The sequence below is a fragment of the Nematolebias whitei genome, chromosome 19 (genome assembly GCF_014905685.2).
Source record: "Nematolebias whitei isolate Nwh7 chromosome 19, NemWhi1, whole genome shotgun sequence".
NCBI lineage: Eukaryota > Metazoa > Chordata > Actinopteri > Cyprinodontiformes > Rivulidae > Nematolebias > Nematolebias whitei.
In genome coordinates this window covers 9007878-9032473 of record NC_056516.1, presented here as the reverse complement: position 1 = coordinate 9032473, position 24596 = coordinate 9007878, and the positions used below count along the sequence as shown (strand labels likewise).

Below are 24596 nucleotides of genomic sequence, written 5' to 3'. Positions count from 1 at the left end.
TGCCACGCTGCATTGCTGCAGTAATCCAGGCAAAAGGAGCAACAACTAAGTACTGATGCTGTACATGTTCACACTTTTCATGTTCATACTTTTCATGTCCACACTTTTCATGTCCACACTTTTCATGTTCACACTTTTCATGTCCACACTTTTCATGTTCACACTTTTCATGTCCATACTTTTCATGTCCACACTTTTCATGTTCACACTTTTCATGTCCACACTTTTCATGTCCACACTTTTCATGTTCACACTTTTCATGTCCACACTTTTCATGTCCACACTTTTCATGTCCACACTTTTCATGTCCATACTTTTCATGTTCACACTTTTCATGTTCACACTTTTCATGTCCATACTTTTCATGTTCACACTTTTCATGTTCATACTTTTCAGTTGGTCAACATTTCTAAAAATCCTTTTTTTTATTTGGTCTTAAGTAATATTCTAATTTTCTGAGATACTGAATTTGGGGTTTTCATTAGTTGTCAGTTTTAATCATCAACATTAAAATAAATAAACATTTGAAATATATCAGTCTGTGTGTAATGAATGAATATAATATAAAGTTTCACTTTTTGAATGGAATTACTGAAATAAATCAACTTTTTCATATTCTGATTTTAGGACCAGCACCTGTAAATATGACATGAAGGGTTTTTATTTTGTCCATTCCTGATAAAACAGGCTGTACACATCTGTCATTGGTAGGGCTGAGTACCGAACCGAGGTTCTTTTATGGCACCGACCGAACTGCACCGGTCGGTGTATGTATTGAAACATCACTTTTCTTTCGGTGTCAAGTTTCGGTATTGGCTGTAACGTGTCACGTGGTTTCAGCATGCAGGCTGGTAAAACACCAGACATATGACAAACAGACTACACCCAGATTACATCCAGAGCTGTATAGAGCTGCTGTACCTAATCTATGTATACTGTAATGTATGTCTATGGTGCTTGTGACGCCCACAGACGGGTTCACGTGCGCTGCGCGTGTTGTCTAACGGCTTCGACAACACGCGCTGCAGAAAGTTGCTCCGTGGTTTTCTGCGAGGAGAGAGGAGTTCAGCAGCCTCCCCCCTCCTCCTCTCAGCATTAAAGTCAGCCTGTGAGAGCCTGAACGTCCCGATTTATTATCTCCACGACCGGACTCTTCATCAAAGAACTCCGAGGACGTCTCTGTGTGCTTCAGCTGGTGAGTTGACGTTTGTTAGCGTAACTGCAGCTTAACACGTACATCGCGGTGAAATAAATTATGATCCATGTAACGCTAACTTTAAGATATTAGTGTGTAAATTTATTTTATCTACGTAGCTTGCTAAACTCGGAAACTAACTAAAGATTGACAGTAACATAAATCTTAGCTTGTAAAACTGCTCATCCATCCAGTCAGCTGCTTAAACAGTTCACTAATGTTCACTGTTTATGTTCATGTTCTCCTCACAGGAGGTTCTGACCCTGATGTGAGGAGGACAAAAGAAAAGTGAGGTGGAGGCCACAGGACAGTCAGACTTTGTTGTTAAAAGTTTGCTGCTTTTTCTACAGTGGAGCTGCATGTTGGAGGTAAATTAAACTTTAAAGGATTTTGTTGACCAGTTAAACCTTTATCTCTCAGCCTAGAGGATGTTTTTTGAGCAATAATAACACAACCATGTTATTGTTGATATTTTGTTCTCGTGTCATTTAGGGAGATGATCAGAGCCCTAAACCCCAGAGAACCACAGAGAAGATTCAGGCAGAGACACAGAGGTACAGATGTCTGCATCAACCCTAACCTCAGTGAATCCAGTGACCTGCTGGTGGAATGTGAGGGACAATATGTCAGTGCTATCAAACTGACAACCAGGTATCTGTGTGTGCAACAAGCATCATCTACAGCCTCAGAGTGAACATGTTCTACTGCTGGAGACACCATCAGCCAGGAGCGGGCTTGTTTGTGTCCAGAGAAAACAGACATGATGTTTCTGAAAAAAAAAAACTGTTCAGTGAAAAGGTCCTCAGTGTGTAGCAGTGAACATTAGACACTGACGTGTCACTGGTTTGAAACAGTTGTTCTGACCTGGACCAACGCAGACATGTTCCTGTTTTTAGTTTTCTACATTCGCCTTAGAATCTAGCTGTTTTTTTGTTACCTTTTTCTTTTAGCCATCCTATTTGTAAAAAAAAACAACAACAAAAAAAAAACTGCAGTATGACTTTTTATAATTGTTTATTGTTGCTGTTGTCCATTGTTGTCATCTTTCTTTGTTGAAATCAGGTCTCTCTTGTAAATGAGTCCTCGAGGCTCAATGGGATTAACCTGTCTAAATAAAGGTTGAACGAATTTGTTTATTTTTATGTAAGAAAACTGCTTGGAATAGAAAAATACCAAAGTAAAAAAATAAAACTCACAATTTGTACTGTAATGTGTAACGTAATTTTATTCTTGTTAGAATTAATAGTAATTACAAAATTGGTACCGAAAAAAGAACCGTCCAGGAATCGACACCGGTACCGATACCGATTTTTTTTTAGAAAGGTACCCAGCCCTAGTCATTGGTAGAAGCAAAGATGGAGGAAAAGTCAGTGAGAAAAGTAGAGAAATTTAAATTGTTTAAGTTTAGTTTATAAGTGGAACATTTTAGTTTTCCTAAAGAAAAAAGATTATGTGTGAAAACACACACACACACACACCTACCTGTCTATAAACCACAGTTGTATAAAATGCGTATATTTTTACCTGGCATGATGCCCAACAGACTCGTCTTGGCAGCGACTCGTGTCCTCATGCGGATGCACTTGTCCCGTCGTGGTGGAGTCTCAGCTAAAATACCATTAGGCCAGTAAGAATCCCTGAACAGGAATAAAAATGGTTACTCAAGATTCCTCAGACTATTTAGCAAACACAACAGGGGCCCAGTTACCTGAACTTCTTCACGTAGTCTGCCACCTGCTCAGGTGACGTCAAGTAGTCCACATGATCCACAATTTTTCTTCAGAAACAAAAGAAATAGGATTAAAGTGGTGCTCTTTGTGAAGCTGATCATTTAGAAGTGTGAGCGCGTCGTGAGCCTCGGACCTGTTGATCGTGTCTCCATAAGTAGCTCTGATGAGTTGCTGCAGCAGGTTCTTAATGTTCCTGCGCAGCCACTGGTTCTTCTCCTTCAGATCGAACACCTCGTCCATCAGCAGCAGCATCACCCGCAGAGGGATGTTATCATCCACCTGGACACATGAGAGTTAAAAACAACAACCAAAGAGAAGAAATAAACCTTAAAGAGGAGAGCTGCAGACTCACGTTGTCATCGAGCTGGGCTGACACTCGACAGTGCTCTGGGTCGATGTCAGACTTAGGAAGGAGAGGAGGCACCTGGAACAATACAAATCACTACAGCTGTCAAACTTAATGACATTTATTAATATAAAACATCAGATTTGATTGATTTTTATTCAACCAGATGAGAAAAGTGTAGAGCAACCGTTTAGACAAGGGAACAAGCCTTGAGCACACCTTGAGTATGGACTGTTTGATGTCCTGGCCCAGTCTTTCTGACATGCGGCCCACGTTGTTCATCCCCTCAGCCAGACTGTCCGGCAGGGCTTTCACTGCGTTGGACACGTTCCTCATGGAGCTCCGCAGAGGGTTCACAAACGTGTCTATCTGAAGGCGAAAACAGACAAAATCCACGTTTAAAGATCTTTGATCAGATGTTTAAATCTGCACACTAGATTATTACGGTAAATGCTTTTAGTTTTTTTAATTTAATTTAAATAAAATTAGAGACCTTTCGTGCAAACTCTCCTTTGCCTTTGCTGTAGGCCTTGTTCTCCAGGAAGTCATAGACATGTGGAATCAGACTTGGGCAGCCCTTCACCATTTCTGGGTTTAGCAGCAGCTACAAAAGACGCACGTTAAGTTTGTGACACACGACGACACAAAGCTAACAACTGATGCATACGGACGTAAAGCTTGTACCTGAAGGTAAGCATTGAGGTCCTTTTTTCTCTTCTCCAGGAACTCTCTGTCCATATTGTTGAAGGTTTTCTTCCCTGGCAGCTTGAGGATCGATGACAAGCTCTCAAACTACAACAGAACATATGCAGCAGGTTCATAAGAAGAAAAACGCGCGAGCTACTGATTACTTTTGATGTAAATGATTTAAATCACCTGCTCCGTGATTCTCATGTGGAAGTCGTGGAAGTCTGAGTAGCGTCTGTAGGTCTTCCAGCAGTCCTCGCTGCCGTCTTGGCTCCGTCTGAGCACGGTGATGGTATAAAGTGCGTAGGTCTTACCATGATCGTTGCAGACCCCTGTGGCACCCCAGAAGCCGGGAAGACAAGCATCAGCTACACCGTCCCGCAATACATCCCAAAAGTGGGGTGGGGTTGAGGATGGGTTGATGAAAGGCAAAAAAAAAAGGCAAAGGGAAGAAGTGTTGCAGGAGGAAAGTGTTGGACAGAAAAACACATGAAAGAAAGAATAAGGAGCAGAACGGGTGGAAAAAGAGTGATAAGACGACAGGAAAAAGTGAAGGGAAAAAGTGGGAGAACAAAAAACGATGAAGTAATGAAAGAAATGAATATTGGTGAGACAAACATGCAGATGTGTGGAGCGAGGTGAGAAGATCGAACATGCAGGGAAGGACTGGAAGAGCTTAAAGATCAAAATAAATTAGACACAATCACAAACAATTCAACATAAAGTGTTACACAAACCAAATGCACACTGTCTGAAGATATACACAAGCTGTTATTTACTCTTCAAACATTTAATCCTGGTCATCTAAAATGATTTGTGACAGACGTGTTTTTAAACAAGCACACCTTCAAGCTGAGCAACGTGTACCTGTGTCAGAGATGTAGGCGTGTAGCTGAGTAAATTCATCATGGCAGACATTGGTCAGGTCGTCCAGAGACTGAAATCGTTTTTTTAAAAAGGGAAAAATCTCAGCGCCAAGTGACACTAACAGCACAGCTATAAGTCATTAAACAGGTCTGTGTTTACCAGTACCCACCAGGTTGAGGCTTCCTGTTGGAGAGCCGTTGAAGGACTCTCCATCCCCGTCGTCTGATCCTCGGTAGCTCGGCTCCTTCAGCATGTCCAGCTCTGCGAGCATGCGGACGTAGAGAGGACTCTGCTTGAAGGATGGGTAGAAGCGCTCGTCGCGCAGCATCATTTCATACACCTGTGGAACAATCCACGACTTGTAACAAAAATTATTTAGAAAGTTTGTCCATACAAAACGATTATATAATGTTTGAGCACCTTTCTCTGAATTTCATCAAATATCTCAGGTGTGGGGTCGTCTTTTTGTAGCTTCTCTCCCAGTTTTGTTACAAACGCCTGGTCCACCTGTACTCTGGGAGACGCCTGTTAGGTCAGTAGGTAACGACGTGAGGGAGAGAAAGAGGCTTTTTAAGAACTAAGCGCTTGTGGAATTATGATGCATTTAAAGACAAGTTAGAACAAGTAGTTTAACATACACAGACCTTTTCCAAAAAATTAGAATATCATGAAAAAGTTTTTTTTACTTTAATAATTCCATTCAAAAAGTTTATTTTTAATAGATGATAGATTCAGGGCCCATAATTTAAATGATTTCAAGTACTTATTTGTTTATTTTTACATAGTTTGGGCTTCCAGCTCATGAAACCCACGAAAAAAGGATTTTAAAAAATTTGAACACTGTGGAGAAATCAGCCCAAATGTTGCAGGGCACGAATGTTTTAAACGGAGTGTGACACTAATCCTCTACTAAACTCAAAGCACCTGCACAGGTTTCCCCAGGTGTCATTAAACTGCTTCCGTTTGGTTCAATTGTCTCAGTTCAGCTTCAGACACAGCTCTCAGAAAACTGGATGCAAATCAGTATCCGGCTTTGAGATTAATCTCAGGTGCAATGAAAACTACTTCAACTTCAGCTCTACAGGTAGAGACGGGAGAAATGCCACTAACATTAAGAAGGAGACAATTATCATTAAATTATTGGGCTAATCTAAAGGGACACAGTCAAAATCATCCTGCACAGGTAATTTTACAACAATGTTGGGAGACGGACAGAGCAGACAACAAATTCCATGTCTTGAAAATTATAGAGGAAACAAAGGAATTAGAAATACATAATTTAAAAATCAGTCCAACTGTGCCATTATCAATAATTCCACCGTGAATTATACCTGAGGCCAATGTAGACTTAACTTTGTTACACAGAAGGAAATTAGATAAAACATTCATATGTAACTCAACAATAGTACAAGAGTACATAGAGAAATATTATGATTATGTAAAAATGTATACAGATGCTTCCCAGAGTCCGTCAGGTGATACAGGAGTAGCAGTTATAATTCCAGATTTAAACTTAACATAGAGAAGAGAGTGAATGAAGGACTCTCTGTTTATACTGCAGAAATGGTTGCAATAATGTTAGCAGTGGAATGGGTAGAAGAAACAAGACCTTTAAGAGCCATCATCTGTTCTGATTCAAGCTCATCATTAATCAGTTTACAAAGAAGTCACTCGGAAAGTCGTCCAGATATTCAGCAAATATTATATCGGATTCAGATGATGGGGTTAATTCTTGTGTTTCTATGGGTACCAGCACATACAGGAGTGAAAGGAAATGAAATGGCAGACAAGAAGGCCAAAGACTCTGCAAAGGGAAAAGAAATTAATGTAAGAGTATCATTTAGTAAGTCAGAGACTAAAAGTATTATTAAAAGAAAAATGAGAGAAAAATGGCAGAAGCAGTGGGAAGAGGATGTAAAAGGAAGATGGCTCTATAGAATTCAAAGGAAGGTTGGAGAAAATAGAAGAGGTGTTGGAAGAAATAGATTACAGGAAAGAATAATAACTCGGCTACGGTTAGGTCATTCAGGACTTAATGCAACGCTACATATAATGGGGAAACATGACACAGGAAAGTGTGAGTTTTGTGGGGAAAGTGAAACTATAGAACATGTAATGTCTGTCTGTAGGAAATACCAGAAAGAAAGAACAGAAATGATAACGAGTCTTGCACGAGAAAAAGAACAGTATACTCTTTTACACTTATTAGGGAAAAAATATTTTGATGCAAGTCTTGATTATTTTTCGTTATCTAATAGTAACGGGGTTAATTAAAGAATATAGTTTTTTTTTTGCTTGCTAGTCCTGATTCACACTCCTTACTGGTGGCGGCAGTAATGCACCAAATGTTGTTTGCCAACCGCCATAAAAAACCAAGAAGAAGAAGAATTGTCTCAGTTCAGTTCAATATGGAGAAGACTGCAGACATAACAACTGGCCAGAAGACCATCATTGATACCCTCCATAGGATGGTAAAACACAAAAGTTCATAGCTAAGGAGGCTGGCTGTTCACAGAGTGCTGTGTCCAAGCATATCAAGTGGACGAGCAAAATGTGGCAGGAGAAGATGCACCAGCAAAAGAGATGACTGTGGGCTTCATCGGATTATCAAACAGAAGATTCCAGAATCTGGCAGAGATCCAGAAAGAGTGGAATGAGGCGGGAGTCACAGCTTCACAAACCACCACATTCAGACACATCCAGGAGATGGACTACAACTGTCGGGTTCCTCGGTCCTCTTTTCCAATGAAAGTAAAGTGTGCCTTTCATTCAGAACTCAGGGTCCAAGTGTTTGGAGGAAGAAGGGTGAGGAACAGAACCCATACTGCTTGAGGTCCAGTGTGAAATATCCACAGTCATGATTTGGGGTGCAATGTCCGGTGCAGGTGTTGGTAAACTCTGCTTTCTTAAATCCAGGGTCACCACAACCGTCTACCAGAATGTTTTAGAGAACTTGATGATTCCTTCTGCTGAGGATCTGTATGGAGATGCAGATTTCATCTTCCAGCAGGACCTGGCCCCTGCCCATGCCGCCAGAAGCACCTGGTTTGATGCCCATGCCACAGTGCTTGACTGGCCAGCCAACTTGTTGGACCTAAACCCCATTGAGAATCTATGAGGTGTTCTCAAGAGGAAAATGAGGGGCACCAGACCCAACAACAAAGAAGAGCTGACAGCAAGCATCAAGGAAATCTGGGCTTCCATAACTCCCAGTCAGTGCCACAGGCTGATTGACTCAATGCCACGTTGCATCGAGGCAGAGATTAAAGCAAAGGGATTCACAACCAAGTACTGAAGACTGACATATCGTTTTGAAAGTACCATATTTTGACTGATTTGTTGTGATCCTAATTTATTTCTTTTTTTCTGCAAAAACTGAGAAGTAGTGTGGGCTGATGTCTTCACAGTATTCTAATTTTTTTAAATCCTGTTTTCATAGGTTTCATGAGCTGGAAGCCCAAATTATGTAGAAATAAACAAATAAATACTAGAAATTGTTTAAATTGTGGGCCCTGAATCTATCATCAATTAAAGATCAACTTTTTGAATGGAATTATAGAAGTTAAACAACTTTTCCATGATGTTGTAATTTTTTGGAAAGAGTCTGTATATTGTTGTGTTTATCTTATTTTAAAACTATAGCATTAGTTTTGTGTGTCTCACAGTGGGAACACACTCAGTGTGACCTCATCAGAAGCTCTCATTAGCTTGAGCCAGCTGGGACTGTAAAATAGCCCGTCAGACTCGGGGATGACCGGGTCCCTCCCCCTTTATATAGGGCTTGAGGATGTTTCCAATGTGACACACTCACTCATGCTACTCGGAGAAACAAAAGTAACCTGAAGTTTTAGGATATTTGATGTGTGATGAGTTGCATGTTCCTCCCACCTTGTCTGAAAGATATTGTTCGTAAACACCCAAAGCAGCGGCCTTGAGGAGTCCCTTTGTGGTGCCGGGCTGCTGCTTCTCCTCCTTCTGCCAGCCCTCCATCACCATCAGCTGCTGCTGCGCCGTCACTCTGTACCCCTCAACAGTGAGCCAAAAGAAGAGCTCCGCCTGAGCTCCTGCAGCCTGCATGAAGTCTGCATCAGGAGGTAAACAAAAGTGGTCCAAACGGTGCTACACATACATCAGAACTGTGTCTTTAAAGTTGAACAGATCATTTTCAGCAGCTATAATGATCTCTTAACTAAAATAAACATTAGATTATAATTACCAAGGCCTCTACAGGTCCTTCTAAAAAAATTAGCATATTGTGATAAAGGTCATTATTTTCCATAATGTAATGATAAAAATGAAACTTTCATATATTTCAGATTCATTGCACACCAACTGAAATATTTCAGGTCTTTAATTGTTTCAATACTGATGATTATGACATACAGCTCATGAAAACCCAAAATGCCTGTCCCAACAAATTAGCACATCATGAAAAGTTTCTCTAAACAAGCTATTAACCTAACCATCTGAATCAACGACGTCACTCTAAACACCTGCAAAAGATTCCAGATGCTTTAAAAAACTCCCAGCCTTGTTCATTACTCAAAACCACAATCATGGGTAAGACTGCCGACCTGACTGCTGTCCAGAAGGCCATCATTGACACCCTCAAGCAAGAGGGTAAGACACAGAAAGAAATTGCTGAACGAATAGTCTGTTCCCAGAGTGCTGTGTCAAGGCACCTCAGTGGGAAGTCTGTGGGAAGGGAAAAGTGTGGCAGAAAACGCTGCACAACGAGAAGAGGTGACCGGACCCTGAGGAGGATTGTGGAGAAGGGCCGATCCCAGACCTTTGGGGACCTGTGGAAGCAGTGGACTGAGTCTGGAGTAGAAACATCCAGAGCCACCGTGCACAGGCGTGTGCAGGAAATGGGCTACAGGTGCCACATTCCCCAGGTCAAGCCACTTTTGAACCAGAAACAGCGGCAGAAGTGCCTGACCTGGGCTACAGAGAAGCAGCACTGGACTGTTGCTCAGTGGTCCAAAGTACTATTTTTGGATGAAAGCAAATTTTGCATGTCATTCGGAAATCAAGGTGCCAGAGTCTGGAGGAAGACTGGGGAGAAGGAAATGCCAAAATGCCAGAAGTCCAGTGTGAAGCACCCACAGTCAGTGATGGTCTGGGGTGCCATGTCAGCTGCTGGTGTTGGTCCACTGTGTTTTATCAAGGGCAGGGTCAATGCAGCTATCAGGAGATTTTGGAGCACTTCATGCTTCAATCTGCTGAAAAGCTTTATGGAGATGAAGATTTCATTTTTCAGCACGACCTGGCACCTGCTCACAGTGCCAAAACCACTGGTAAATGGTTTACTGACCATGGTATTACTGTGCTCAATTGTCCTGCCAACTCTCCTGACCTGAACCCCATAGAGAACCTGTGGGATATTGTGAAGAGAAAGTTGAGAGACGCAAGACCCAACACTCTGGATGAGCTTAAGGCCGCTATCGAAGCATCCTGGACCTCCATAACACCTCAGCAGTGCCACAGGCTGATTGCCTCCATGCCACGCCGCATTGAAGCAGTCATTCATGCAAAAGGATTCCAAGTATTGAGTGCATAACTGAACATGATATTTGAAGGTTGGTGTTTTTTGTATTAAAAACACTTGTCTTTCATTGGTGGGATGAAATATGCTAATTTTTTGGGACAGGCATTTTGGGTTTTCATGAGCTGTATGCCATAATCATCAGTATTAAAACAATTAAAGACCTGAAATATTTAAGTTGGTGTGCAATGAATCTGAAATATATGAAAGTTTCATTTTTATCATTACATTATGGAAAATAATGACCTTTATCACAATATGCTAATTTTTTGAGAAGGACCTGTATGAGCTTTTTATACAGTTTGTTGGTCAAGTCTTATGAAGTGATTTACATAATTTCCCACATTTCTTTTGATAATTAGAGAAGGATAAACATCACAGTAATACATGTGGCCACAGTTTTAAAATTATGGGATTGTTTTCACAACACATATAAAGTCTTACAGATTACAGGGCCATCAACCCCTCCCCCGTCTCCTCTGATGTTTCCTTCCTCAATGAGCTCAACAATTTCTATGCTCGTTTTGAGAGAGGGAACCCAACAACTACAACTAAGGCAGATGTGTCTCCAGACCACCAACCACTGACTCTTTTCCCCACCTATGTAGGAGCGGCGCTGAGCAGGATTAAAGTTCACAAGGCTGCGGGTCCTGATGGCATTCCTGGACGTGTTCTTAGAGCATGTTCTGGGGAGCTGGCAGGAGTACTGACGGACATATTCAACCTGTCCTTGGCCCGTGCTGTGGTACCAACCTGCTTCAAAACCACCTCCATCGTCCCAATACTCAAAACCATCAAGACTCAACGACTACCGTCCGGTAGCCCTCACCTCCATCATCGCAAAGTGTTTTGAGCAGCTGGTCCTAGTACACCTCAAATCCTGTCTCCCCCCCACCCTGGACCCCCACCAATTTGCATACCACCAGAACAGGAGCACAGAGGATGCAGTCTCCATAGCGCTGCACTCTGTTCTCTCACACTTGGACAACAAAAACACCTTTGCCCGGATGCTGTTCATAGATTTTAGTTCAGCATTCAGCACAGTCATCCCCTCAAAACTCATCACAAAACTCACAGACTTGGGCATCAGTTCCCTCATGGGCAACTGGTTACTGGACTTTCTGACCAACCGACCCCAACATGTCCGGCTGGATAACCACTGCTCATCTATCATCACTATTAACACCGGTGTACCACAAGGCTGTGTGATGAGTCCCTTCCTCTACTCCCTCTTCACCCATGACTGCAAACCTGTTGATGGTTCCAATACCATCATTAAGTTTGCAGATGACACCACGGTGATCGGCCTCATCAAAGACAACGATGAGACCGCTTATAGGGAGGAGGTGGTTCGTCTGGCTGAGTGGTGTGACAACAACAACCTGCTGCTCAACACCGAGAAGACTAAGGAGCTCATCGTGGACTTCAGGAGGAACGCTGGCCCACATCCACCCATCTACATCAAGGGGGCGGTGGTGGAACGTGTGAACAGCTTCAAGTTCCTGGGTGTCCACATCTCCGAGGATCTCACCTGGACGACCGGCTGTTCCAAACTGATCAAGAAAGCTCACCAGCGTCTTTTCTTTCTGAGGACTCTGAAGAAGAACCACCTGTCCTCAGACATCCTGGTGAACTTTTACCGCTGCACCATTGAGAGCATCCTGACTAACTGCATCACAGTCTGGTACGGGAGCTGCTCTGCCTCAGACCGGAAGGCGCTGCAGAGAGTGGTGAAAGCCGCCCAACACATCACCGGATCACCACTTCCTGCCATAAAGGACATCTACAGGAAGCGGTGTCTGAAAAGGGCTGGAAAAATCATAAAAGACTTCAGCCACCCAGCACACAGACTCTTCATCCTCCTGCCCTCTGGGAGGCGCTACAGGAGCCTCCGGACTAAAACCACCAGGTACCGGAACAACTTCTTCCCCACAGCTGTCACACTCCTGAACTCTGCCTCCTGACATCTGAATAACAACAACGGTCTGTATTCTCATACACACAACAACACATGGACTGTAACACCACCACCTGAACTTTCATCCGTTAGCCCACTACTGTACAAACTGTACACATAATCTACTATCTACTGTTCATAAGTACTCACATACTTATATATATATTTTTTTTTTCTTTTATATAGCTGTTTATACCCCTTCATATTATAACCTGTTCATAGTCTGTACACTCACAACCTGTATATATTTATACCTATAGCATATTCAAAGCAACTTACTGTATATTGTACTATATATATCTACCAATTTATTTTTCTTGCTAAGCACTTCTGGATAGATGCAAACTGCATTTCGTTGCTTTGTACCTGTGACATGTGCAATGACAATAAAGTTGAATTCTATTCTATTAATCTGATCTGGAAAGCAGATTACGTTTTGATCTTTGACAGGAGAGATTTAAGGAGATGACAAGCTGGAGTTACCAAGAGATTAGCGACATTATGGAAAACCAAGACGAGTAACAGAGATGTTATGGTTGAAATCTGCTGAGAACTAGTGAGTTTGGACATCTGTGGGATGAGTCATGGTGTGTTTACCCATGAAGAACTGCAGAGCGATGTTGTGCACCAGGATGTGATCCAGCGGGATAACACACAACTTGCCAAAGCTGGCTGCCAGCTTCAATGTATCGACCTCCTACACCAGAGAGAAACAAGGAAAACCTCAAAGTAACAAACTGAGTTTGAGATGATCCAGCTGCAGAAGGTGAATTACACACCATAATGAACTTTAGTCACGTCTAAAGAAAGTGATCAGAATAAACACCGTTTCTCACCTTTCCAGACTGTAGTCTTTGTATTCTGGTCTCACACACCTTCTTCACAAACATTAGACTGTTTATCTGGTTCTTGATCACATTAATGTCTAAAAGAGAAACAGAAAGACACTAACATTAAGAAAGCCGTTCATTTGCTTCACCAAGACTTATTTAGGTCTCAGTATGACAAAGTCATCTTGATTTGTTCATGTAGAAAAAAAGAAAGTGACAGCGCACCATCTCCAGCAGTATCCAGGGAGCGGAGGTACTGCAGCTCCTCCACCACCTTGTCTTTAACGGCCTCCAGCTCTGGAGGTTTGTCTGTTAACTTCAGGATGTTCATGAAGGCTTCGTAGTTACAACTGGAATCTCTAATCTAGACACAATTTACAACATACGGGATTTTATTTCCATTTATAAAGTGAATAAACTTGTTTGTGAGACTGTTAGTAGTTTGGATCTTCACCATCCAGATGACAAACTGGTTGATGTAGTCTGGATCACTCAGCTGGTTGATCAGAGGAAGGAGCACACCGTACGCCAGCACCTCCTACAAAAACAAGAGCATTTTTCAGACACAGTCAACAATTTACTTCAAATGTGTCACACACATGGTTCTAACTTTTCTCTTTGTACGTTTTACACCAGTTGCTTTATGAACTTACCCTTAGGAAGTATCTCATGCTCTTATTGTGGAAATCACCAGGAGGTAATAACAGATACAGAAGCAACTCGCACAAGTCTCGAAGAAAACCTGCAACACACACACACACACACACACACAGAGAGCAAATATTTAGAGTAACTAGTGTCAGCCTCAAAGGGCAGTACATCTGAGGTCACATTTATTGACTTCAGGACATTTAACATCGGTGCGTTTACCTTCTTCGTCTTTGTGTGAGGTGCAAACTATGTCTCGACAAATCTTCCTCTCCATCTCCACCTCCGCCTCAAAGAATGACTCAACCAGCTCCTCGGTTATGTCCCCTGTTGGGAAACCACTCATCACGCACTTGTAGCAAAACTCTTATCTTTACGTTTTAAGTTTGAAAATAACACCAAACTTACAATAAGCACTGAGTACCGTATTTTCCACCGTACACGTGGCACCGCCCTATAAGTCTCATCAGTGCAAATACGTCTAACAAAGTGGAAAAATCCATAAATACGTCGCTTCGCCGTATACGTCACATCTATTACGCATCACCACTGACAACCCAGAAATGTGGGCCGGTGTTGTGGCAAAAATTGATTGGCTGCCAAATGGTGGCCACGGGAGTGTGCACGGGAGGATTTTAACAAGAATTTAACAAGATTAACTCTTAAAAATGTAGATGAACAGATGCTGGGATATATTCATCATTTAACGCGAGTTCCTCATTTTTCTGGACTGAATAAAACGTGCATTGAATTTAAGGAAATGCAAACGTGAGACGTCATTTAAATTTGACCCATCAAAATGAATGCGGTCATTTATTTACAGAATCAAATTTAACATCAAACATTTACATTAATTTGGCAAATTATGAAAATAACAATATAAGCAATCAATCAGGAAAAATCATACGGCCATGATTTTTCCGTTGCTGACATTTATAAAACTGTACAACTATGATCTTTTACCCACACGAATGTGGGTAAGCACTTTACACAGACATTTCTAAATATCTGGGAGAATTTCTACTTGATAGAAAGTTTAAAGATGGAAAGAAGTTTAGAGGGAGTAAAGGAAGGGGTTTGAGGGAAATTGAATGGTCACCAGAACCGACACTCTCCATCAGAAGCCCAGCTCGCCTCGGTACGCTTGGTAGGAAACTTGACCCATTACCTCTCTGATGATAATCAGCAGATATGGTGTTCCGTTAACGCTACCGGTCCAGCGTCTCCTTCGAATGGCTGTAGCCCGTCAGAAGTAGTGGCGAGGCTCTGTTCGACACACATTCACCTCAGTGGAAAATGTTATAATCCCATGGAACTCGGAAGAGCTTCGTTGTCATGTCAGGAACTCCAACAGCACTCCATCAGAACTCCAGAACTCTAGAAGTCTGACAACTCTCCAACTCCGTGAACTCTGTAACTCCGTGAGTCGTAAGTCACTCTGTGAGTACCTGTGAGTCCCTCCGTGTCCCTGTGAGTCTGTGTAGACCAGGAAGTATTGACATTTTAAAGACTCTTTCCCGGTTCACTTTTTGGGATTTTTCATTGGTCAGAAACGACCAGAAGGGGTTTGTTTTTGTGACGTAAGGGGTTAGAGACAGCGAGAATTGTTATGGGACAGCTCAGAAATGTTCTCACAGACCGAGGGGGTTCTGTTTTGGCGTCTCTAAGAAACAGGTGCAAAACATCTCTATTTACGTCTGAGAGGATTCTAAAACATGACAGTTTTAACATAACAACTTGTTTTTCGTTTGACTGTAACCTTGTAAACGCACACACTTGCTCATTCAAAAGCAGAAATCAGAAAAATGCATAATTACTCTGTAACAGCTTTTAACATGAGAATAAAAATCATTACTCAGTTAATAAAATTGATTAGTTCACTGCAACATCTAAAATGGTTTGAACTAAGACACTTTGATTATCAACATTTGTAAGATAGTAATGATAATAAAAAGAGAGTGTTCTTTTCACTTGAATCTTCAAGAAAGAAAGTCTCAGGATGGGTGAACCTGTATCTATGTATTCAAATACATGAAATGACAGTTCCTGTCCCACAAGGTTCTAAAGGTCAAGAGTTTTGACCTTAGACTTAGTTTTGACGTAGGCCTAGTCCACTACAAAAACAATTATTTGTTTGCTTGAAATTATAGTAAAGGTGCGTCTCAGTTGAACTTTTCCTTAATAAATGTCCTTTGACGGTCAAATCAGCTGCATTTCAAAAGCCGACTCACGAAAGCGGGAGCGTGCAGAGGGACGACTCACTGTGCATTTCTTTGAAATTTAACAAGATAAACACCTAAACACAATTGTTTGCTCGACTTTATAGTAAAGGTGTGTCTCAGTTGAACTTTTACTTAATAAATGCACTTCAATGGTGAAATTAGCTGCATTGCACCGGGGCGGCGAAATGAAGCTGATTTGACGGTTGCTCCAGGCGTGATCCCAGAGCTGAACGAAGGTGGCTCCTACGGAAAGCCGATTGTGTCATTAATAGCTAATTTTACCTATTACATGATACAAAAGCATGCCATACTACTCGAGTGCCATCTAGCGGTTGAAAATGGTAGTGTTCAATATTTTCAGTCAGAATGAATGAAAACTATCTCAGCCAAAAATTGGTTTATAAATATGGGAAAAAACATAAATAAGTCGCTTCGGTGTAAAAGTTGCAGGGCATGTAAATTATGTAAAAAACTGTGACTTATAGGGTGGAAGATATGGTAATATTGTTTTATTTTAAAAAAATGAACTGAATTCATGCTGAAGGCATGTCAAACATTAAATGAAGAATGAACAAGTGTGCATACTTTGCTTGTCCTCTCTGTCAGCGAGGCGACCCTGGGCTTTTCTAAAGACACGTAAATGGGTGGCAAAGTCGTCCACCAGGCGAGTGGTGAAGTAAGGCTGCCAGTCCACCTCTTTGGACCTTCACACAGACACGATACAGTTAAGATTTAAAATATGTGCACTGTAAGAGACAGTAACTGTGCATGAACATGAGTCTTGTACCGTGTGGAGAACTGGATGAGGGCAGTCTGCAGCGTCTGTCTGATCTCCAGTAAAAAGGACTCATCTTCACTCAGAGTGTAGTACCAGTACTGGATGTAGTCTCTCAATGCAAACTGGATCACCTAAGTGCAAATATGGAAGGAGAAGAGATAATCAAACAGCTAAAAGCACGTCAACTCTACAACATTATCTTAAGAGGGATAAAACTTGAAGATACAAGCCATTTCCAGACATAAGCAGTTTGATGAAGTGAACTGAACACGCTGCAGAGTGAGAAAGCATTTTGTTCGAGTACATTCAAGAAAATATCACAAGCAGATAAAGACATCAGTGTTCTCAGAGAAAGTATGATATCTGTGAGATATGGAGGTTTACATGCAGCTGAAATGATAAGTTCCCAGGAAAACAGTGGAGGGGGGTGGGAGGGATCCTGAGTCACATGGGTGGACCAGTCAGGGTCATCTGACCAGCACAGTCTGCTGTGTTTGCACTTCACTGTGGCTGGCTACTGAGAACAACATGCATAAACATATTTTTTCTTCACTCTGAGTGTTTGAACAGCAGAAATTGTTGGAAAAAATACGCTGACTATAACACAAAAGCCACTAAGCTTGTATTAGTCATACAACCAGCACTTAGAATATTTATTCCCACACATGTTGAGCTGTGTTAACACTAAACTCTGAGAAAATATCCCAGCTCTGCACAATCTTTGCTTTTTGCTTCAGGCACGAGAGAGTTCTGGCACAGAAGGATGAAAAGATTTGCTTCAACTTTGTAATTAAATAAAATCACAGTTTAAAGACCTTGGTTTAACCAATATATTTGTTAAAAAGTTTAAAACATTTTCTTAAAGTAGCTAAATATTTTGGCTCATTGTGACGCCATATTGAAAAGGCAAAACTTGCGTTCACTTGGAGGTGGTTTTTATGTTCGAGTGTGAGGTAATAATTATATACAAGGATGAGATTAAATAAAGCAAGTGGAACGGTACAACCATCATGTTTCATGTCACACACAAGACTGTGGCTAAAACTTCTGCAATTTATTTTCCTGTGAGTGCTATAAAACTTTAATGTTTTAATAAATCACATTTTGCCTTGCATCCAGCTGCACCTCATTTTATAGTTCATCTTGAGCCTTCTCTATGGCCACTCTTCTGTTCAACTCAATAACGTTACACAGGGGAAGAGGAAAAGGAGGACACACCTGTTGTAGCGGTTCATCGATTATACTGGAACCAGTCAGTCTCCTGTCAATTTTTATAGGTTTTATCTCCAGTTTCATCTCGTCCAGTGTCTGAAAGAGTCAGAATACATCACAATCAAACAAAACAATGGTAAGAACAGTAACAATCAAATGCTCTCCTCTTCTTGTAATATGTGCCAAAATAATCTGATTAGTGATTGTTTTGTTTGTGCTTACCTTCACAATACCAATTTGTGTTGGTGCCAAGTACGAGTGCTCGCACTTTTCCAGGTGCTTCTCCGAGTTTATCTTTCCATAAAGCAAAGTGACCACAAAACCCCTGAAATACAAAAAGACATTGAAATAAACACGATTTATATCCATCCATCCATTATCTTTTACCCCCTTCTTCCATTTTGGGTCACAGGGGTCACCGGTGCCCGTGTCCAGCAATCACTGTGCGAGGGGCGGGGGACACCCTGGACAGGTCTCCAGTCCATCACAAGGACACATAGAGACAAACAAGACAAACAACCATTCACTCTCTCACTCACACCTAGGGACAATTCAGAGTTACCAATCAGACTAACATGCATGTTTTTGGTCTGTGGGAGGAAACCGGAGTACCCGGAGAAAACCCACGGAGAGAACATGCAAACTCCACCCAGAAAGGCCCCCGGACCAGGATTTGAACCAGGGACCTGCTCGCTGAGAGGCAGCAGCCATACCAGTTGTGCCACCGTGCTGCCATGGTTTTTATACATCTGGGCCACCCGGGGGAGCAGTTTGGGCGTTAAGGGCCTTGCTCAAGGGCCCAGAGTTGGTCAAATGAGGGTGGAGACAGGTGTGGGTGTTTCACCTTTCTCACCCACATTTTGATGATGCTGACACAGGGAGTTGAACCGGCAATCTTCCGATCACAGACCCACCTTCTCTAACCTCTGCGCCACCACTCCCCCTTTGATTTTTATATAGTGAAAGAAGAATTATTTATATTGAAATAACAGATACTCACCCGCCAATAAAGCAAAAAATATAAAAGGCCAGGTAGAATATGGCAAAAGGTCCGAAGGTGACGAGGAACAGCACAACTCCAAGGCCCCCCCATCCCCAGATGGACAGACTGGCCTGAAACACAGAAGAATAAAACCAAGTTATCAACATTATATGCTGCTTATTCTTGGAATAGCATCTAATGATAAACCACAATCCATATTAAATATTCATTATAACAAAAAAATGTTCATTTCTTTACAAATGTTTTTCTACCAGCGTGACTATAAGTTCTGTTTGTTTGAGCATGAGGCAAGTTAAGAAAAAACAAACAGTAGCATTGTTAGGTATAAACCAGAATATGTTTTGACACATCGATGATTCCTACGTTTACATCATTCAGTGCATCACCTGCAGAGCAGATTTATCATCATGCATTCTCTGAACCTCAAACGTAGGAAGTCAGAAATCTTTAGCAATTACTTGTCTTTGCTTGGCTACATCTAAAATAAATAAAAAATAAAAAAGAAGCAGATGAAGCCATGAGTGTGCAAGAAAACACTCAACTCATCGTGCGTTCAGTGTCTTCATGACATCACCCAGCAGGACAAACAGAGGTCTAAACTTTAGAGATGTTGGTACAGGAAAAGATTAAGATGACTCACACTGTGGTGTGTGAAACTGCTAGGGGGCGCTAGACAAAGAATGTGACGTGCATGTGTGTGTGTATGTGTCACACATCCTAAGGTTTATCCGGTTATTGTCACCACAGGAAAACAAGTTCTGAATTCAATAACCTTTTCCCACCTTTCCTTGAAAGCTTCTCTACTTTTTCCAGTTTTATACTTTCTAACAAAAAGTGACAACTAAAACACCAGAAAACTTTTATTTCATTACGCTGCAGAGTGCACACACGAACGCTGGAGGTTATTACGCATACGACGGATAACTCTGCTACACTGTTTAAACCAGGCTGTGCAATTTGAGTCAAATGTTGCAAAACTTGTGGCGTCGTGAGATGCTTTTGTAAAACAGATATTCAGTCAAGGCTGTTTCAGTTTCACCTGTTAAAGCTGCGGAGCCATTGCAGACGTGATAATCAGCGGTGATCATCTTCGGCTGCCCTACATTCACACCAGACCTGCTTTGATAAGAAGCTCCGAGCCAGAGTCGACGCAGCTTCCCCAGGACACTGACCCATTGTCCTCAACGCCACAGTCAGCTAGAGTCTGTCGGCCGACACATTACACAAGCAGCCAGCTATACAGATGACCCGTTCAGAACCACGGGCCAGTCACTTTACCTTGAGCCACTGCAGAACATACTTGTTACTAAAGCACTGTTCACGTATTTAAGAACATCTGCCATCTACACCATCAATATACGCAAAGTGTTGCTACTTACAATAAAACATGACAAAATGTCCGGCTAGTTTGGAGACCAGAGACAGAGATGTTCTTAAATATGTTTTCATTTCACTGAACGCCTTTTTCAGCCATTTTAAACAAGACAAAACGACACGCACAACTTTGTGCATTCCTGGTATCCATCAGAAAAATGCAAAACATGTAGACGATTTAATCCATGCAGGCGTTTTATTCTTTAGCTACTTTAGGTTCATTTAAACTGACCAGGACTCTGTAATGAAGATATACACATGCAAACAAGTTAGTCCAAATAAAACAAATCAAGATTCACAAATTCAGATAAAAAAAAAAAATGAAATCAACAAACAAGAAAATGCAGCTTAGAGTCAAAATTACTCCTGCATCTGTTCTAATGAACCCAAACAGGCTGTCGTGTTCTGAGCATGCTCATAGATCCATACTCTCAACCACTAGGAACACAGGAAACCAGTACCGAAAAAAGTTGACACAATTTTATCAGACTCATTTCTTAAAGATCAACGTTCATGCTCAATAATCAGGTAAAAAAATCCAGCTAAGTTAAGTCAGGTCCTCTGGACGGTTTATTTGTGTTGAAACGTTTTGTCTTTCATCCAAAGGACTTCATCAGTTCGAGGAGCCACAAACTGGTCAGTAAATCAATTCCTCTTGCATGCTTGAATACTGGGACCTGCAGCTGTTTAATTAAATGAGCTGCCATGTAACAAATGAACTCATTCAGTTGACTCAAGATTTTAAGGCTAGACTGAGAAAAACAAGAAATCAAAAACAAACTTCACATGGTTTCTGATCTTACACACGAGCTTTGAATGATGCTTCATCGCCTGCTACAACGTTCACAGCGCGCTGGCCAAAATGAAACCCTGACGCTGAAGGGTGTCAGTGAACGGCACCTGCTGACCCTGAGTTTACTCACAGCACACATGAGGAAATAAACAGATACAAAGTAAAGGCAAACAAATAATCTGTTGTAAAGCGAAGCTCGTTACAGCAGCAAACCATTTACAGAAATAATCACCTTTACAAGAAGTCTGCTGATGACAGCTGGTAATAAAATTCGGTTCAGATCATTCTGGTACATCTTAAACCATTTCAAACTGTGTCCACACTAGTCTGTATACTGTCCCCATGTGAACTCCGACTTGGCAAGACTTAGAGGAACACTGAGGGTCAAACATTCAGGCACATGGTGAGGACCATTATTATAGCTGAGCTAGGCAAGAATGCTGTTCAGAAAGTAATTTAAAGCTTGCACAAACACTGATCATCTTAATTTGAGTGCAGTGTTCCTAAATAAGCATATGAGCCAGCTGCAATGTATGATCACATACAACGTTTTCACCAGTTACACCATTTGTTCAAGCTTTTATCCACTCAGCACTCCTAAAATACTGTAATTCAATTTTGCGAGTGCTCAAGATGCTTAAACAGATCTATGTGATGATCACGTTACCATCAGCAATAAGACTCTGCACTAAACGCACAAAAACACAAGAGTAATGGTGTATTAGTGTTGCACAATATTGGGCATTTATATCAGGTGAGACCTTCAGGGATGTCCAAACATTTTCACACGTGGGCCACAAAAATGTGAATTTAACTCTCAATGTGAACATTTTGAAGAAAGGACAAGTTTACTAATGTTGGTGGAGAAAGAGTTTTAAATTGTTGTAGGTCCAAAACATTAAAAGCTTCATAAACACTAAACTTATACTTTTTATTAAAAAGGACTTGATTAGTTTGGTCTATGTTTGTTGTTTTCTTGTGTTTGAAAACTTCATTTTAGTCTGTTCTCAGCAACAAAAGTGTAATTTGTGTAAGTGTCCTTTTAAAAGATGGTCCATCAACCCTTTGGACCCAAAAGACTGATCCAAGTTCTGAAACATCATCCAGCTGTCACTACAACAGATTGAAGATTTGATAAAGTTGATCAAATCGTATGTAGATGATACCTCGTTATAATCATTTTAAAATGTCCAGTTTCCCTCTTGATTATTTTATCAACTGCAACATTTAGACAAGTTTTATGAATTATTATCCAAAAGTCTCCTCTCTGGTAGAAATCAGTAAAGGTTTTTGGTGCTTTGTACCATGAAGTGAAAATTAAACTAAAGGTTTGTCCTCATTTTGAGAAGATTGTTTTTCATCTGTTTTGATGTTAAACCTAAACATTATATAAAAAAAAGATTAACAAGTAATTTGTAGAAAGTCTGCAAAATGATACCATTATAAAACTGCAACAGTTGTGGGCCACACAAAATCACTCCAGGGGCCGCAAATGGCCCTCGGGCCACACTTTGGACAATCAAGTGAGTTATACCACTGAGGTGCTCAGAAAGTAAAAGTTTTCTCACAGCATGTCACACTGTTACAACTATGTGTAAAACAGTGCATGAATCTTACAGTTTTACAGGACAGTATTTTGGTCCAATTCATTTATATTAACCTACAAACACGCTGCACTGTGCTGAACAGAAAAGATGATGAAGCAGCTGAAAATATTAAATAAGACAAAACCTTTTTGAGATGATCTTATTTAGCTCTGATGCTGTGAAAAAAATGTAATGCTGCAGCTAACAAAAAAACTATTTTATTTAATCCATTGAATGTCAAAGTTTGAAGCAAAGCTCTTGCATTATCTGCGATGTACATCTAATAATTGTGTTCCGAGTTTCATTCAAACCTGTCAAGTGATTTAGGATATTTTGCTAACAGACAAATAATGTGCACACACACGGAGACCAATGTATAATCATCACCCAGCTTTTACTGCAGCAGGTGGTACTCACACCAAATGAAGCTTTTATAAGAAGTGATCACGTTTGTTGTCTTTTTATTCATTTCATCATTTTTCATTGTTCCCATGTGTTGCAGCTAATGAGTGTTGTAGGAAAAAACATGAAGCATAAAAGTCAAGTGGAAGCCAATGAAGCCGTCACTTTTTCCCATTTAGAAATATGTTTCCAGCTCTAATAGACATACTGCTGTTACGAAGTGCAAAGCTTTCAGAAAGTGAGAGCAACACTTTCAGGCTACATCAACAAGAAGGTTGGAAAACATTTAAATAGCATGTGATCAAAAATGTGTGCATGTAAAGTTCAACCAAAGAAGCATTTGAATTAGGGGAGCACCGATTACAGTTTTCTGGCTGATCACCGATTTCTAAAAAGTCTGACCTGCTGATTTCGTTCTATAAGCAACACTGTCCGGTGTTATAAAGTCACAGTGCACCTACAATTTTCCAGTCTTGTTTTATTGAAAAACACACCCTTGAACAATATCTTAGAAACATTACAAACTGGTTTTAACTGGCCATGAGGTAGCACTCTGAAATATAAATGAAGTTCAGACAACTGTTGTTAAAACTAAAAGAATCTGTAAAATCTGTTTCTCATGCAAATATTGGCCAATTCCCGATTTCCCAAAATTAATTAAATCGGGGCCGATAAATTGAACGGTGCACCCCTGGTTTGAATGTTACTTGTAAACAGTCAGGGTTAACTGTAACATAAAGAAGTGATTCCCTGAAAAATAACGGGTAACCTGACCATCTCAGACTGGTCGTGTCCGACGTGCCTACGAGCAGCACCGACTCTGCAGGTTGTCAGTAGCGCTGCGTGACGAGACTGTGGAGGCTCGGCTTTGACAGGAGAGACGATAACCGACACTCCTGAGTCACCACAGCTTACACAGGTTTTAAAACACGAAGCACCTGTTGCAGCGATTAACACCCAAGCCCAGGACGCACACTCACAAAACATCTAGCCAGTTTGTTGCACAACACACACTGGGAAGACACAGAGGCACAAACACTAAGAAACTGGAAGAAGCATGGACAAAATGTCTCAACATCTACAGACATTTTCTGATAATCAAGTTCTCCTGATACAACGTGATTAAAGGATCTAGAACAAAATCTGCTTCATTTACATTCACCGCCTCTAATCACTGTTGACACGATTTAACTTCACGCACTTGAAAGGCCCATCAGTTATCTCCACTATAAATAGACGCACGTGCAAGAAGAAAATGGTAAAGAAGGATTGTAGTTCTATTTATGTGACTCATGCATGTGCACGAGCGCTTAGCTGCAGCCTGATCAGAGACGTGATTGTGTGGAAGGTAAACCGGTTCACCGATGCTCTCCTGTGGAAAATCCATGACTAATTCTGGAGAGAAAGAGAAAGAGGGGCTG

General features: G+C 41.1%; 1 protein-coding gene across 1 annotated transcript in view; it reads right to left on the bottom strand.

The window, feature by feature from the left end:
* Nucleotides 1-24596, bottom strand: part of snx13 (sorting nexin 13) — a 34510-nt gene that overhangs the window by 1699 nt on the left and 8215 nt on the right. Inside the window, exons 2-24 of the mRNA XM_037692761.1 lie at nucleotides 19018-19130; nucleotides 18240-18342; nucleotides 18024-18113; nucleotides 16815-16936; nucleotides 16613-16731; nucleotides 14028-14132; nucleotides 13811-13899; nucleotides 13612-13695; nucleotides 13383-13521; nucleotides 13164-13252; nucleotides 12925-13024; nucleotides 8714-8907; nucleotides 5246-5350; nucleotides 4995-5165; nucleotides 4826-4895; nucleotides 4148-4290; nucleotides 3956-4063; nucleotides 3765-3875; nucleotides 3491-3640; nucleotides 3278-3349; nucleotides 3059-3204; nucleotides 2904-2972; nucleotides 2720-2832 (exon numbers count right to left, since the gene is read on the bottom strand). Of these exons, the coding sequence (XP_037548689.1) occupies nucleotides 2720-2832; nucleotides 2904-2972; nucleotides 3059-3204; nucleotides 3278-3349; nucleotides 3491-3640; nucleotides 3765-3875; nucleotides 3956-4063; nucleotides 4148-4290; nucleotides 4826-4895; nucleotides 4995-5165; nucleotides 5246-5350; nucleotides 8714-8907; nucleotides 12925-13024; nucleotides 13164-13252; nucleotides 13383-13521; nucleotides 13612-13695; nucleotides 13811-13899; nucleotides 14028-14132; nucleotides 16613-16731; nucleotides 16815-16936; nucleotides 18024-18113; nucleotides 18240-18342; nucleotides 19018-19130 (2605 nt within the window). The remainder of the gene's footprint in view (nucleotides 1-2719; nucleotides 2833-2903; nucleotides 2973-3058; nucleotides 3205-3277; nucleotides 3350-3490; nucleotides 3641-3764; nucleotides 3876-3955; nucleotides 4064-4147; nucleotides 4291-4825; nucleotides 4896-4994; nucleotides 5166-5245; nucleotides 5351-8713; nucleotides 8908-12924; nucleotides 13025-13163; nucleotides 13253-13382; nucleotides 13522-13611; nucleotides 13696-13810; nucleotides 13900-14027; nucleotides 14133-16612; nucleotides 16732-16814; nucleotides 16937-18023; nucleotides 18114-18239; nucleotides 18343-19017; nucleotides 19131-24596) is intronic.